The 18,167-nt window shown below is 36.2% G+C and overlaps 1 protein-coding gene across 1 annotated transcript in view; it reads right to left on the bottom strand.

Moving 5' to 3' along the window:
* Positions 1-7,709, bottom strand: part of kud (oligosaccharyltransferase subunit 5 kud) — a 31,740-nt gene extending 24,031 nt beyond the window's left edge. Inside the window, exon 1 of the mRNA XM_076476178.1 lies at positions 7,560-7,709. Within this exon, the coding sequence (XP_076332293.1) occupies positions 7,560-7,577 (18 nt within the window). The 5' untranslated portion in view covers positions 7,578-7,709. The remainder of the gene's footprint in view (positions 1-7,559) is intronic.
* Between the last annotated feature and the right edge of the window lie 10,458 nt (positions 7,710-18,167).

Raw genomic sequence — 18,167 nt, 5'->3', positions numbered from 1 at the left:
TCGTAGTGTAGTAGCAAAGTTAGAGCTCCATGCCTAAATAAGAATATCTACAGTGGCATTGAAACATAGTTGAGTAAGAAATTGTTCAGCATGAACTTGAAAATCAAGTAAAGGAGAAAGACTATTGGATTATTAATCCAACATCAGAAACAAATACCACAAAATACAGGAGAGAGAGACAAGAGGCAACATACCCGAGAAATTATGTCAAAAAATGCAAAGGATGAGTTAGAATGGGAAGGCACAACAAAGAGAAAAGATGGAAAAAGGCTGTCAAAATATTCCTCTTCAGGAAACGATTCTCCAAGAGTACGAAGATCTCAACAGAGTTCCAGAGACATAGCTCTAACTTCTAATGCACCACTAAATGTGTGAAACCCAAAGCTAAAGAAATTGATCAGCAGTATTTACTGAAATTATACACAATAACATGAAATACTGAGCAGAAATCAAGCATGACTGCATATTTGAAGTGAAAAAGAGTATTCTACAGTATAGAGGGAGTCAGCTACACTAGAGATGTTTGTGTGCTTTCACTGATGAAGAATTGTTACACACTGCCATGCAGCTATACCATGTGAGAATAAGTGAAACAATCAAAGCTGGTGGTGAACAAACAAAATGACAAGTATTTTGTACACAAAAAATCAGATTTTTAATGAAATATTTTTACAAAAAATTGTTTGTGAAAATATTGAGTCTGTTTAATCTTCACTTAAAGTCTACCAAAGATACACATGCTGTATCAAAAGTTATAGTGCAAACATGTGGACAAATTCATGTATATTATACTCAGCCCATCTTGAAAGCGTTAATGTTGTAAATCAAATGTCAACATCATAAGATATTTTCAACTACAAATAAATTTAGATGCTTCAAATTATAGCCAAACATTCATATTATTAAAATTCACATGCTAAATGTGCATGTTATTTATTTGTAGTTAGAAATATCTCATCATTATATTGGGGTAGATGTAAAGATTATTATGTTTTATGAATAAATATGATGTGAATGAGAGGAGAGAAATGTGAAAGGTTTATCTATTAAAATTAAACAAGTAACGTATACTAAAAACAATAAATAAAACACCTAGAAACAGAGGGAAAAGCAAGTTCTATTTATTTGCTATGTGAATATTTTGGTGGTCATCACAATTAACAAGTACTTCTGGGGCTCTTCAGTAATATCAATGCCTATATCACAGACTTTCCACAAACTTTAGAAAAGAATTTCAGTTCATCAATTCTGAAAAACTGTTTAAAATATTTGTGAGTCTCAAAACATGGTTTTTTGTTGTTTTTTTAATTTCGTGCAAAGCTACACTAGGGCTATCTGCACCAGTCATCCCTGATTTAGCAGTGTAAGTTGGTCAATTGGCTGATTTAGTGTTTAACAGCACAAAGCAGCTAGGCTATCAGTGCCAAACTTCTGGTAAAAAGTTAAAAGTAAATTCAGTAAAATTCATAAAAGGAAATTAAGGTAAAACAAAACAGAGTTTAAAAAAAACATAAATAGCATAAAACCAACATTTACATCTAGTCTGCAACATCAAGAGAAAAACTACAGTAATATAAGTTGTAAAGGACTTTCTGTAGCATAACTGTAATAATCATAACCTGCCAGGAAGACTAACAGGTAAGTACAAGAGCTGTCAGTCACCTGAAGTTGGCCTTTCCAGTCCAGGTTTTGAGTTATTTCATGTTACGGCCAGTTTGTAATTTTAAATCAAAGTAGATGAACTGTGATATTTAAAAGGGAGTCACATTAAAAAGGTGTAATGTATAAATTAAAAAACCTAAATGGCATTAAAAAGATTAATGGCCTTTAAAAAACTAAAAACATTACCAAGGTGGACAGTGTCACCATCACTAATAACACATTGTGATGAGTGTTACACAAACTACACACTGGTGCATCAGTTCCAGATAAAAGAAAACGAGTTAAAAAATTGTGACCAATGTGTAGCCTAGTTAAAACAACTTCCTCTTTCCGATCCTTACAGAAACAAGATGGCCATAGTCCAATACAGGGTTTTATTTGGAAAAGCTTGTTTTTGCATTGCTCACTCCAAGTCGACTGCCAGATGGCACGGAGCCAAGCCTTGAATGCAGGACCATAGTCCATGTATGGAACAGACACAGCAGTGATTGTGCAAGAGCAGATAGACTTAGCTGTAGTGTCAGTGAGCTCGTTCCCACGAATACCAATGTGGTCCGTTATCCAGAAAAACTGGATAGAAGTAGATGTTAAAGAGAAATGGGCCAGTTGGTTTTAAATATCAGCGATAACAGGGTGTGAACCAACGTCAAGCAATTCCAGGACAAGTGGAGAACTAAGCGAGTCAGTATACATCGTGCAGTTCGAGTAATGCTTAGCTTCTATATGATCCAGGGCAAGAGAAATGGCATACAGTTCAGCAGTGAACACAGAAGCTGTAGAGGGGATTCTAGGAAGGAAAGAGGTGATTGCTCTGCCCAAGTCTTGATGGCTAAGAAGGTGGAAGAGGAAGCAGAAGTGCTACATAGCTGGTAAAAGCTTTCACCTAGAGTATCAGCCACTTCCTGGCCATCAGGGAGCAAGATCGTGAGGGAAACAGAATTATATTGCCCATTGACCTTATGAATCTTGACCCATATGACATTGGAACTGGTGGTAGAAGATATGCTGGTTGTGAACTTAATCCAAGATTCCTTCTGGCTTTGACGTCTTACCCATCGAGCATGTGCACGGGCCTGTTGGAAAGCGATGCAGTTCAAGACTGTGGGATATCTATGGAAAATATCCCAGGCTCGTTTTTGAGCCTTCCGTGCCATGTAGTAGGCAGAAATCCACCAAGGACAAGGATATAGTGAAAAACGTGTCAAGGTTTTAGGAATACATTGGGCAGCTGCCTGTATAATCCAGTCAGTTACTGCTGCCACACAGTCATCTATTAATGGCTTACAGACAATGGCAGGGTCAAGTTCCATGAGAGCAGTGAAAGAGGACCAGTTTGCCTGATCCAGCTTCCACCGGAGCAAGCAGGTCGGGTAGCATCGACCACGGCCAGTCTCTCTCAAGATTATAGGAAAATGATCACTGCCTAGTGGATCAGTGTCAACCCTGCATGAAAAATGGGAAAATAATAAAGGGGAGCAAATTGAGAAATCAATAGCAGTAAAGGACTGACTAGGTACATGAAAATAAGTAGAAGAACCAGTATTGAAAAGAGAAAGGATGTGATCAGAGAGCATACGCTCTATAGAGCGACCCCTCCCATCAGTATCAGCACTTCCCCAGAGGGGATGATGTCCATTAAAGTCCCCCAGAATGAAAAAGGGAGATGGCAACTGTTTAATGAGAGCATGAAGGTCTGATTGATCATATGTCTCTCCAAGCAACAGGTAGAGAGAACAAACAGTGATAGTACAACTCAAGGAAACACGGATGGCAATGGCCTTCAAGGGTGTGTCGAGTGGCAAAGACAGAGTGGGCACATGCTGATCAACCAACAGTGTCACTTCTCCATCCACTCATTCATCACACAGCTTGTCATTTCTGTATAAAGAATACTGCCGAAAGGTGACTGTATCGGCAGGTTTCAGAAATGTTTCCTGTAAGGAAAGACATACAGGATGGTAGGAAGCAATCAGTGTTTTGATGTATCCAGATTAGAACATACACCTCGACAGTTCCACTGTATCAGGGTGACCATTTTTATTTATGTGTAGGCAAATTGGGTGGAGAACCCTTCTGTTTACAATTATGTCTTTTTTCCTTACTTTCCTTATTTGAGGGAAGTCTATCAACCTCCATAGATCCTGCCCTGGGTCAACTGGGCAGATCTTTGCTATTGGAAGGGGATTCCAGAGACTGAGGACATGAACAAATGATTGTTTTGCACCTTGGGGTGGGAGAAGAAGATGGATCCAAGGAAATGCTTGTACCTCGAACCAAAGGATGTGGATCTTGGGGTTTGTTGGTATGTATATATATGAGACAGAGATAGGTGTTGAAGTTGATTCATCAACTTTTTTAACCATGGAGGATAAAAAGACTTTCATTTGTTTGGAGAATGATTCTTTAGGAGGCACAGAGAGATCTGTCAGCAATTTTCGAGCCTCAGAATAGGGAATGTCATGAATCGTTTTCAAATGCTGAAACTCTTTTCCTTCCAACCATTTAGGGCAAGAACAAAAGTAGAATGGGTGAGAGCCATTGTAATTGATGCAGTGAAGGTCCGTTTCACACTCATAGGCATCATGGTCCTTGCCACTGTAACGAGCACATGTCAAGGAACCATAACATGACGTCTTTGAGTGAACGAACCGTTGACACTGGAAACATCAGAGAGGATTTGGAATCATGGCTGTACTCTGCAATTAAGATAACGCACCTTGATGGTGGCAGGTGGACGTGGTGATGTAAATGTGAGAATGAGGACATTGGCCAGCACCATAATTCCATCTTTGTGAGTGGAGATGCACCTCACTGCAGAAACTCTTTGGGGGGAGAAACCAGCGAGAATCTCCGACTCTGGGATATTCTTCAAATCCCTCTCAACAATAACTCCTTGTGATGAATTCAAAGTAGCATGAGGTGTATCCTCCATAGGTATATCCCCAATTGACTTTGAATGCAACAGGAGTTCACTGTGTTAAAATGTGGATATTTCCACCAATATATCACCAGATCAAAGCTTTTTTACTGACTTTGGAGACCCAGCAAGTCCCTCTAGTCCCTTCTGAATGAAAAAGGGAGACGTTTGCCCTAAAGGTTTGTCTGAAAGTGAGTACAATATAAAAAATGAGGTACAACAGGTGGTACGGATGGTGAGGATTGCTGCTCAGAATCTTCAAGACATGATTGTTTACCTATACTGTTTTTTCACTATTTTATTAAGATTTTTAATTGGGGTATACATAATAAAACCCCACCCATCATGTAGCTCTACAAGGGGATGCACTACAATGTCAAACAAGGACACTGCAGCAATGCCAGGGTTTCATAAGCACTATACCTAAACACCAGCATCAGATATATTGTCCACAACACCTCGTCTACAGGAATTCAAGGCTAAAGTGTCGTGTTAGGGTTGGACTTCTGAACCACCAGGATCCTCTCCTCCCCTTCACGGGTTGCCACACACGGCAAACATGTGGGTGGATGTTTAGATCCCTGAGGAGGTAAACTGAAAAAACAGAATCTTCCCTGGGAGGTCCCCTCACCACATACAGGAATCCACACTAAAGGGAGCAGTGTAAGACTAGAGGGAAGTCAGCTAGTCATCACCACCTACCACCAAATACTCTTTTACCAACAAATAGTGGGATTGACCATCACATTATAATGCCCCCACAGCTGAAAGGGCAAGCATGTTTGGAGTGACTGGAATTCAAACCTTCGACCCTCATATCACGAGTTGAGCGCCTTAACACACCTGGCCATGCTGGGCCTCAAAACATGGAACTGTATGTTATATGTCGTAACTGTGCAATTTGATCACATTGTATATTCCAAGCCAGATGACCTCGATTGTACATCTCCTGCTTGTGTTGTTTATCTGCAAGTGTCTACATGCAAAGTTGCTCAGTATGCACCTAAGAAACATTAGTAACAGTACAGTTGTATCCCAAATATTCTGAGAAGTTAGAACAACCAAATGAGTATACAGGATATCTAGCTTACCAATGATAGAGACTGACTAGAAAAGGTTACAATATATGTTTTATGCATACTGCAAATTAGCTACAAGGATTCAGAGACAAGTTACACTTTTAAACACATGTCAATATTTTATTTTAACAAACACTGACAAGTATTTTTTGACTGGAGTGATAAAACACAGCAAGTGAGAAACCCAAAACAAATTTTTTAAGACTATGGTCTTATTAGACAAAAGCATGAATGTTCCTGGGATTTTCACACATTCAAGACAAAAGTCTGGTTGTGACAGCACAACTAGGATATCCACTAATAGAAGTGTTGATGTCAGTTGTAACTGTACAATATGTTTTATTCACTATGTATTAAAACAACAGATCTTTCTATACTCTCTTGAAATAAGTATTTGCTTTCTTTTATTTAAACATTTTCACTTTGGTTCCCAGTTTTTATTTCTTTTGCTATAATATTTTACATGTTCTCTTTCTCTATAACTAATCTACTGTTTTTTGATGACAAGAAACCTACATGAAATAAAAATGTATGTCAGAACGGCTGGTACAGGTATCAACACTTTTGTTATTAAACAGAAAACAATGTTTCGACCTTCCTAGGTCATCTTCACGTTAATCTTTGAGATCACGAAGAACAGAGTAATTTTGAGGTGGAAGCACAAGTTTTAAACTGTTCACACGCAATTCACGCCATTAGTTACCATACACTTGTGTAACTTAATGAATGAAAAAGAAAATGTTTAGTGAGAAATCTACAAAACTGGATAATCACACCAAGAGTACAATAACAGCAGCTTTTATAGTAGACAAGTTCTGATTTAAATACTTACAATGTTTCAACCCATAATATTAAACCATCTTTTTTTGTTAAAAATGAAGTATATCAAACATATGCTAAGTTATGTATTAAAATAACTGAAATGACATTATGCACTAGGAACAATCTTATTTAAGTGACTGAATAAATCTATCTTCTTTATTCCTTGATATAGTTTTGTAAAGCAATTTCAAACAGTTTAGTATATAGAAAAATTAATGTGAATAAACTTCTGCCTTTACTTATTTTTAACTAATTTGTTACAGGTCTTAGCTTCATATTCTTAGAAGTGCAAACACATTCACAGTAATTTGCATATTATGTGTGAAAAAAAATTACTTTGAATTCTATTTATAACTAATAAAATGTTTAAAAAGGAAAAATTAGCCTATACATAGCTTAGGGAAATAAACATTTTATGAAGATATATTTTGTTCCTTAAATTCTAGAATTAATTTATTACTCTTTAACAATAACAATTAGACTTAAAGAGTTCAAAAGAAAACAATCACAATTGACTTATTACTGTTAATGCAGCATATTGCTACAAATTTATATTTTATTTTTAGTACTTTTCCTTTTAGTACTTATTTACATCTAATTACAATTGTTAATGACAGAAAATCCTACATCATTCGATCAACATATACTTCTTTATTAAATTTTGTAACATGTAAGCCGGTGATTTACGTAATGTAATAAAAGTAGTTACTAGCACTAATACTACTGTTACTGTAATAGCATCAATGCGAGTAAAATACTTGATAAATACCAAAATTTAAAACATAACTAGTTAATTATATATATATATATATATGCAATCTATAATTTATCGCGTTCCCGATTTCAGTTAGTGGATCTTGAGAGTATATGTAGCTGATAGAGATGCTGTACGATATCTGTTAAAACGAAGCGAATAAGTTTAAGATAACTGAAATGATATTATGCACTAGGAACAATCTTACTATCATTGATAGCGAATAAGCTTGAAATTTAATGTACTCATCGTATATATTTCATACATATCAAGTTTGTTTGTATTGTAATATACAAATATCTGCTTCTACGTTAAATACACTCACCAAACCTGTCGACGCCATCTTATTGTACAAGCAGTTACGTATAGAGGGCAGCAACAACTCAATCAAATGCGTGTTAAAATTTCAGTGGTTGCTACAGGTTCCTTAAGTTTTCTGAAAAATCTTACGTGGACGACAACAGTAGAGAAATCACTAAACTCCCCCCTCAGTCAGAATTAATTCTGCAAATAAATACAGGTTATTTTCTGTGAGACAATTAAAATTAATTTAAACTAGACTAAAACTATTTTTACTTGGTCTATAATAATTTGAGTGTTCAGCAACCAGACTAGAAAATACTCAATAAGAGAGAGCGAAATTAAATTTTGCTGTAAATAACTAAAAAAAAAAAAAAAAAATTTTGTGCAGTAATGGTTGACATCCTCACAATCGTAATTAGCAAGGTGATTCTTTCACCTGACATAAGTTTCAATCAATTCTAGAGCAAATGCATTGTGTACTAATTCTTTAGTTCTTGAAAAAGCACCTTCGAAATCATTGTATTTATACTGAAGAAAGGCTAGTTATATCCGATTGACTAAACTACTCTGAATCCCCGTCACACCAAGCATGTTCGCCCTTTCAGCCATGGGGACTTTATAAAGTTGCGGTAAATCCTACTATTTGTTGGTAAAAGAGTAGCTCCAGAGTTGGCAGAAAGTGATGAGAACTACCTGCCTTCCCTCTGATCTTACGCTGTTAAATTAGGGATGGCTAGCGCAGAGAGCCTTAGCATAGCTTCGCGCGAAATTCAAAAACAACAAAACAACAACGAGTAATATAAGTTCTCATAATTAAACTCTGTATTTGTTTTATAACTAGATATACTTGTATTAGAACATCATACTCAATTCCAAAATAAATTAGAAATTTGCACAATAACAACTCATTTGCTGATGATCTAGTTTTAAAATAGACTACAGAATTCTGTAACTTCATTTCAGTTTATTAAGTATATTTATTAATTACTGCTATTCAATTCTGATTAACGTTTAAGCTATACTATTTATTACAGAATATGTATTATCCAAAGTTCAAATTCCGTCCATTTCATAAAATATTCTATGTATCATCTGCTTTGTTTATTTCAAATTTGTGTATATTTTTGAATACGTTATCAAAGTTTAAAAAAAAACTACATGAGTTAACTTCATTTTTGTTGTCAAACACCTTACGGATAAAACAGAATATTGCCTCAGGGTTTAAGTTAAATAATGTACACTTGTTTCATACTTTTTCGTTTTACCATAACAACTATCTCTAAAATTTGTTTCATTGTGCATAACAATAATGATTTTAACTTGCAGAAGTCTCTGTTTTGTTTTATTTTCGCGTAGCTCTTATCTATCATTTATATCTCGTGACCATGAACTAATAGTCAAAGTTCCGATGTCTTCACTGTGTCTTCCACTTCTGACAAGAGTATGAGTATTGGCGCGATATGGCCAGGTGATTAAGGTACTCAACTTGTAATTCGAGGGTCGCAGATTCGAATCCCTGTCACACCAAATATGTTCGCTCTTTCAGCCGTTGGGGCGTTATAATGTAACGGTCAACCCCACTATTCGTTGGTAAAAGAGTAGTCCAAGAGTTGGCGGTGGGTGGTGATGACTAGCTGCCCTCCCTCTAGTCTTACACTGCTAAATTAGGGACGTCTAACGCAGATAGCTCTCGAGTAGCTTTGTGCGAAATTAAAACAAAACACAGTGTCTTCCAAGTGCAGGAAAGCCTCTTCTGCTACGTCGATATTCTTTATTGTATACTGGTCATTATTATTTTTCAACTTTTCTCAACTGTTGCTTCTGACGATGCACTTGTGTGGTATTCATAGATATCCCAATTTCCCTTTTCAGGATCAGTTATATTTTGCACTTAATTTAAGGTTTGACCGAAATATACTACAGAGTTAAACTGAATTACTCTGAACCTAAATTAGCATGAAACAAGAAAGATGCCAAGAAAGTGTAAAATAATGTTTTACTTACTACAGTTCACTTAGAGCAACGAGTGCATAGAGGAAAAATGTGCATATGGTATTAATGGCACATCAGTCTGTGCATGGTCAAAAGAAGTGATCATAATGATAATATATATGTTATGACACGTGATTGTAAATATTATATGACATAGGAGGGCAGTCTTATAATCATTACTGTTGCTATAAGTAGGCGCAGTCGGTCAGAACTTTGTTATGATGCATGATAAAGTATAAACAAATATTATCGTTCATTTGTTTGATTTCAGTTTTTGTGCAAAGCTACACTTCGGCTATTTTCACTCAGCTGCCCCTATTTTTTAATCGACAGACTAAAGTTAACAGTATCCTCTACCAACTCTTCTCTGACCGAAGAATATCATTGGATTACTATTTTCGTAGCTTACACACGGCCCTAAAGTGTACAATAATTTTTTGTAGCAATAGGACACAAATCATAATTCTCTGAATTCACAACATGGTACCAGTTTGTCGAAATAATTTTATATATGCTGAAGAAAGGCTAGCTATATCATATTGACTAAACTACTCTAAATCCCCGTCACACCAAGTATGTTCGCCCTTTCAGCCATGGGGACTTTAAAAAGTGACGGTAATTCCCACTATCTGTTGGTAAAAGAGTAGCCCCAGAGTTGGCAGTTGGTGATGATAATTACCTGCCTTCCTACTAGTCTCACACTGTTAAATTAGGGACGGCTAGCGCAGATAGCCTTAGTGTAGCTTTGCGCGTAATTCAAAAACAACGAAACAACAACGGTAAATCTTCACTCAGCTACCCCTACTTTTTAATTGACAGACTAAAGTTTACAGCACCCTCTACCAAATCTTCTCTGACCGAAGAATATTATTGGATCACAATTTTCTTAGCTCACACACAGCCCTAAAGTGTACAATAATTATTTGTAGCAATAGGACACAAATCAAAATTCCTTGAATTCACAACATGGTACTAGTTTGTCGAAATATTGCTGTTATTTCGGAATAAAAACGTGCAGAATAATAAATTTATTTCCCAGAATATTAGAAATATATTACAGTTTCAGCCATATGACGTTAGTAGCAGTTATTTTCATAAACTAATGTTTATGAAGTTGTACAAAGGGTTAATGAAGTAAATTCAGTAATGTTCTTTGCTGGCTGTGTAGATTGTGGTTGTATATTACAGCCCATAAATATTGGAGAAAACAGCACATTGTATGTGACTCTCATCACACTCAATAAAAATGGTATTACTTGCTTATTTTGAAGCCTTAACTCCCAACAGTTTGTTTGTTTGTAGTTAAGCACAAAGCTACACAATGAACTACCTGTGTTATGCCCACCACGAGTATCGAATCTTGGTTTCTATCGTTATCAGTCTGCAGACACACTGTTGTACCACTGAGAACAGTTTTCAGCTGTTCTGCCTGGTTTTTAAAATATTTAATTTGACAGAGATTCGACCTAAGAAAAAGAAAGCTCCTAATTTATTTAATGATACAGCAGAGGCATTGTTCCCTTCTCTACACAAGTATAAACACATTTTTGTTTTGTTACAAATAAAGATTATTTTTACTTCACACTTTCTGTTCATTATAATTATTTGTCACACAGTTTAACATTCAGGCTTTAGTCAAATTCAAAATACTTCATAAATTTCCTGCTCGATCCTCCCGTTACAAAGTGAAACTAACTAACCAAACTATCACACATGTGGATCGTGAGGATAAAAGTCTTAATAAAGATGCATATCAGCTAGTTATTAAAGTTATTATTTCATATTAGTAACATTTCTTCAGAGCCCGGCATGACCAAGCGTGTTAAGGCGTGCGACTCGTAATCTGAGGGTCGAGGGTTTGCATCCCCGTCGCGTCAAACATGCTCACCCTTTCAGCCGTGGGGGCGTTATAATGTGATGGTCAATCCCACTATTCGTTGGTAAAAGAGTAGCCCAAGAGTTGGCGGTGGGTGGTGATGACGAGCTACCTTCCCTCTAATCTTACCCTGCTAAATTAGGGATGGCTAGCACAGATAGCCTTCAAGTAACTTTGTGCGAAATTCAAAAACAAACAAACAAACATTTCTCCAGTGTCCACTAAGTCATATACAATAAAAGAATTCTAGTGTTCTAAAAATATAGACACAAAAATATCAGTATAATCAGATAATAATTGATATATAGCAGCTTTTACTGAAAACTGTATCAGGACAATACAGCTGAACCAGGTTTCATTTGCGGAAATAAATATGTAATATCCAGACAACGAAGAGAAACTTCACAAAGCAACGTCATGGTTTTGAACAGTTTAAAATGGACATTTCAGATACCAAGATAAAATACGTGCCACCATCTTCACCGAAATGATGGATGTAGTACGCCAATAATCCACATTTTCTTCTCCTTATAACATATGTTACATACCTACAAATATTTTGAATTTCTCTACTTTCATATTATGAAATATGTTAAATGTGATTGAAATTGTGTGCAATATATTGATACAAGTTGTTAATTTTTTGTAGATGACTAGTCAAAAAACGTACAACTGTTTCATGGGGTTGTGAACCTCTTGATCTCATGTTTGTGGAATACCTTCTCACGATGAGGAAGAATGTTTCCATTACTGGTGGCTATTTTATTTACAGGTCATATACAAAGAGATATGTATTATAAATAATTAGTAAGTTACAGAATGTGTATCGTACATCCAGTTTTGGTGGATTCAGATCAAATTAATTTCCATAAAAATTTAACACATAGGTCATAAAAGCACGTGCTCAACTCTTTTTTCCAGTTAACGTATATACGCTATTTATTATTCAACTATGACAGAGATGGTGGGACGTAGCATTTTCTCCAGTGCATGTGGTCACTTTGCTCATCAGAGATTTGGTTTTGCTGATAGATTTGAAACTAATTAGAGCTGCTAAATCTTGAGATCCTTCAAAGCCAGGCCATCGATCAATCTGACCAAATATCTTATGTCTAACATGTCGGCTGTGAATCATTTAGAACCTCTAATGGGTTAAACATCAGGCCAACTTTAGGAGCTTTTCAGTCACTAGTTAAACCCAATCCTTGCCAAACAGATTAGAGATCAATGTCCTGGCTACTTCCTTACACGACAGCTTGAACAAAAACAGTGAGTTGATCTTAAATAATAAAAGTTTGGATTGAAAACATTAGGTCATATCAATTCCATTTGGTTAGTATATACGCTCAAAGAGAGCATTATTTTGTAATTGGTTTGGTGGTTATGATTAGCATGTCGGACTGTGAATCCAAAATTCCATAGTTAGAGCCCCTTTGCTCCCCAGAAAAGCCTGGTGCACTAGAATGTGAAGGTTAATTCCTATTATTTGGCCAGGCAAGAGTAGCTGAAGAGTTGGCGGTAAGTGCTGTTGACTAGATGCCTTCCCACTAGTTTGTCAGTTTAAATTTGTGACAATTATGTGCAGATAGTCTTTCGCGTAAATTTGCGAAACAATTTTAAAATAAAATAAAAAGAGACAAACAAAGCGCTCGATGTAGTTTTCAGACGTTTTACATCTTGTAAATGTGTGATGTGATTGTTTGTTTACTTATCGAATTTCGCGTAAAGCTACATGGGGACTATCTGCGATAGCCATCCCTAAATTAGCAACGTAGGACTAGAAGGGCAGCGCCTAGTTACCACCACCTACCGTCAACTCATGAACTATTATGTTACTGTCACGTTATAACGCTCCTATGGCTCAAAGTGCGAGCACGTTTGGTATGGCGGAGATTCGAATCCACAACCCTCTGATTAGGGAGTCGAGCGCCCCAGCCACCTGGCCATACCTGGTCTATATGATGCAGTTGTCTTGTGTCTGCTATAAAGGTTACGGATATGTGATACGAACAGTGCATGCTCTCAGGAGCTTATTAAAACGTATTAAACAAAGCAATATAACTACTATACATCTTATACTTTAAATGTGGGCTTTAAAATTAGTAAATCTTTAATGAAATGTTCTCTGACAACTGAACAAAAATGTGTTGATAATTGCTTCTCGCTATAATAATCGGTACAATAACATAAACGTAATAATTATATAAATTAAGACTATTTTAAGCATAAAACTTAAAACATTTATTATGACCAATATTTCCATTAAATCCCGTCTACCTCGCAATTATCAGAGCCTTGGGTCCCTTGTAGCCACAGAGATGCAGGAGTGCTGATGACAGCCTTGGTATAGATCATGTTCGTTTTGTTTTAAATCGATATTGTAAATTCATAAAAATTTAGTGTTGAAATTTTGAAAGTAAGGTTTGTGTTTAATCCATATATTGTCATGCTGATACCTAAGATTAAATACTGTTAATGAAGGCCCGGCTTGGCCAGGTGGTTAAAGCGCTTGACTCACAATCTAAGGATGGCAGGTTCGAATCCCCGTCACACCAAACATGATCATCCTTTCAGCCGTGGGAGCTTGTAATGTGACGGTCAATCATACCAACGAATGTTGGTAAAATAATAGCCTAACAGTTGGCGGTGGGTGGTGATGACCAGCTGCCTTTCCTGTAGTCTTACACTGCTAAATTAGAGATAGTTAGAGCAGATAGCTCTCGTGTTGCTTTGCGCGAAATTCAAAAATAAACAAACAAACTGTTAATGAAACTGACAAGAAAGTTATGTCAACTTGATTTATAATGTTCTCAGTAGATGGCAGCTTACTAAAACTTTGATCGGTATTTGATGAAAATAACACAGTTATAAGTTGACTTTATATCTTTCGATGTTATTAGAGAAACCAAACGTTAAGTGGAAATATTTCAAAAAACATCTGATTTGAAAAAATATCAGGTTTTATTTAAGATATAAATAAATAAAATATAACATTTAATCTGAATTAAAGGTACCCCGTTATGATCAAGGATTCCTCTGAATAAAAGAGTAATTTGGCTGTTGATTATTTTGAAATTATTCTTTGATGTTGTTTAACTAAATTTAAATTGTCAAAAAAACTATCTGCGTTATATTTATGCACTAACCAAGGGCCTGTCATGGCCAGGTGGTTAAGGCACCCGACTCGAAGCCGTAATTCAGGACTCGGTTATTGGTTTGTTTTAAATTTCGCGCAAAGCTACACGAGAGCTATCTGCGCTAGCCGTCCCTAATTTAGCAGTGTAAGACTGGAGGGAAGGCAACTAGTCATCACCACCCACCGCCAACTCTTGGTCTACTCTTTTACCAACGAATTGTGACATTGACGGTCACATAATAACGCCCCCACGGCTGAAAGGGCGAGCATGTTTGGTGTGACAGGGATTCGAACCCGCGACCCTCAGATTACGATTCGAGTGCCTTAACCACCTGACCATGCCGGGCCATTATGGAGGAACACTTTAATATGAGTAACACTAAAAACTCGCTAGAAAAGTTGATTCAGCTTAGATAATCCATTTACCCTTCGACGTTTTAGAACACTATAAGCGATTCCGTTATTTGATTGGTTAACGCTAGATAAACTGGCATCGATAGTTTCTGTGTGCTCAAATTGAGGTCAGTGTGAGCTTAAATATTCTTTCCATTCTTAAAGCGCAATTGTTCTGTCAAAAAATAATTAGGCATTATGTAAAAATGTCATATGCGTAAAAATCGAGAAACGTGGGTGCTTAGTTGATGTTTGGTTTGTACGCTTAGAAACAAATAAAAACAGAGAAACATTTAATATTTATTTGTTTTTTGAATTTTGCGCAAAGTTACACAAGGGCTATCTGCGCTAGCTGTCCCTAATTTAGCAGTGTAAGACTAGAGGGAAGGTAGCTAATCATCACCAACCACTGCCAATTCTTGGGCTACTCTTTTACCAACGAATAGTGGGATTGGCTCTCACATTATAACGCCCCTTCGGCTGAAAGGACGAGCATACTTGGTGTGATGGGGATTGGAACCCGCGACCCTCAGATTAGGAGGCGAGTGCCTTAACCACCTGGTCATGCCGGACAAAAGAGTTAATGATAAGTTACCTTGCTGCAATTGAGGTATGCATAGGGTTATTCTATCCAAAATGGTATTCTATACGTGAAAAAAAAAAATGAGAACACGTCTTTCGTGAAAATTCCTTCTATATTTGACAGTCATTAATAGTTGTAGAAGTCAAGATTAAGTCTTATGACTGAAATCATACTCTACTTTTCTACAGCTTATATTTCATAATTTTAATATATTGGAATTTTTATAAGAACCAATTTAGAGCATACTAAATTCAGTTTAGCTCATGCGATAAATTTACCGTCAGCCATTGCTTTCTGTAGCAGGTTTCTGTTATGTAATAGCTGCATTGTGTTTTACTTTACTTTAAGGATTGCTTTACGACCATCAAGTGGAGAAGAGATACTTCAGAAATTTTGTGATCCGTCTTTCTAAACAGAACAGTTACAGAGAGGACAGTAGTTTGGGCGTTTTCAGGGAGACTCCTTTCTGTCCTTAGATGTAACAGGCTTAATTCCTGTGCTGGAGTTGTCAAAATGTAGCTCTCTTTTCACATATAACCATTTATTTGTTATTTCTGCCAGTTATGTGAGTTGTTTTTCCTTAACCACTAAATACTATTTATTAAACGTTTCTTATCTAACTTATGACAATGCAGTACTCCACTTTGATGATCAACCTGTAATAATTAGTTAATAAAGCGTCTATTTTATTCTTAAACTTCAGATTTAGTTTCGCCTTTTTCATTCCACATAGCATAGCCACGCACTTTTAGCTTTTGCGGAAATCGAATGTCTCTGTGTTAGGTTCAACACCGAGATTCTCACATCTTACCATTCATTTCTCAAAATGGAGTATTCATGGTCATTCATTCAATGACAGGAATAAACCGCAAAATCGCTGCACAGTATTTAAAAACATTTGACAAACAATGGTCCTTTAAAACAAATCGGTCGTTAAGCCCTGTTTAAGTCAATTGAAATACATCTTTCATTCATTACAGAACTAGTGAGACTTCTTGATGACAGATTAAAGGTATTCAGGTTTTATTAACATGATAAGTGTAACAGAATACCTGCATGGTGAATATAGCGGGCTAAAGAAATTCATTTAAATCAGCAAACAGATTAATACCTTTTTATTTAAGGGCCAGGCAATATGATGGTCGTGGGTTCCAATCCCCATCACACAAACCATACTCGCCCTTTCAGCCGTGGAGACATTATAATGTGACAGTCAATCTTACTATTCGTGGTTAAAAGGAGTAGCCCAAGAGTTAATCTTATGCTGCTAAATTAGGGGCGCAGATAGCCCTCGAATAGCTTTGCGTGAAATGAAAAAAAAAAACTTTTATTTGGAGCTAAGAGACGCAATTTCTCAGTTTTGAGCAAGATATCAAAATCTTATACATCAAAAATATTTTGAATTTTCAATTTGAATGACATCTTACCCGCGTATAAAGCTAGGTCAAAGATCTTTAAGGTTCTTGTATAGCCGCATCTTATTTCGAACTTCTGACCTTAGGGAGGGCAACCAGTTAGTGGTATTTCCGTCACAACAATTTTTTCTAACACCTTAACTGAAACTTTTATAATTCCAAACCTCAAAGTGGAAAGAGAGTTCAAGTTTAGAATCACTTACTCTTCGATACGCTATTCAAAAGGAATCACCTGGCTCGTTAGTGAAACTAAGGAAGTTAACGCAATATACATATATATATTTATATTTATATAAACAGCTTCTGACAAAACTAATTTCCTTCACACGATTTATCGTCCTGAAAAAGAAAAAAAAATGGTTCTATATTGTTTGAATTTCGCGCAAAGTTACACTAGGGCTATCTAAGCTAACGCTTTCTAATTTAACACTGTAAGGCTAGAGGGAAGACAACTAGTCATCACCACCAACCGCCAACTTCTGGATTACTCTTCTATCAACGAATAGTGAGATTAATTCTCACATCATAACGCCCCAACGTCTGAAAGGGCAAACATGTTTGGTATGACGGGGGGTCGAATCCGCGACCCTCAAATTACGAGCCTAACGCCCTAACCACCTGGCCATGCCGGGCCGGTTCCATTATTACTACAGACTGTTTGCTCCTAACATTAGTCATATACTTATATCATGTATTCGTAGTTTAACTCTTCAACAAAGAAAAAGGTAGTCACAGGTTGGGAAACATGAAGGTTCCATAGATTATAATTAGTGACCTTAAATAGAAAAAGTTATAAACTAAAAGCTTTACTTATTCGGTAGCAGTAAGTTAATTCTATAATTCTTTGAAAAATTTAAATATGTAATTTTTATATCAAGTTATGTTTTATCAGAACCCGGAATATTTTTCTAGTTACAACTCTGTAGAGGTATTAATTCAACCTTATAAAACTCTTTACATTTACAGCATACAAACATCATTTAGACCGTTTTATTTACGAAGATAAAAATACTTTAATGTCTTTTTTTTTTTGTCTTTCGATTGTTAACTTCTTGTTAACTATTAGTGATGTTCTATTTTTAGGCTGTGAACTTTATAAGTTAAATCAACTTGTTTTATCCCTACACCTCCCTTGTTTGTGTTTTTTTTTTAATTAGAAAAAGTCTAATATAAACTAAGTTAACTTTTCAATCACTAAAGACAAATGGAGAAATTTTTTTCCACAGGCATAGCGT

Source organism: Tachypleus tridentatus, chromosome 13 (genome assembly GCF_004210375.1).
Source record: "Tachypleus tridentatus isolate NWPU-2018 chromosome 13, ASM421037v1, whole genome shotgun sequence".
Lineage (NCBI taxonomy): Eukaryota > Metazoa > Arthropoda > Merostomata > Xiphosura > Limulidae > Tachypleus > Tachypleus tridentatus.
This window is presented reverse-complemented; position numbering and strand designations above follow the sequence as displayed.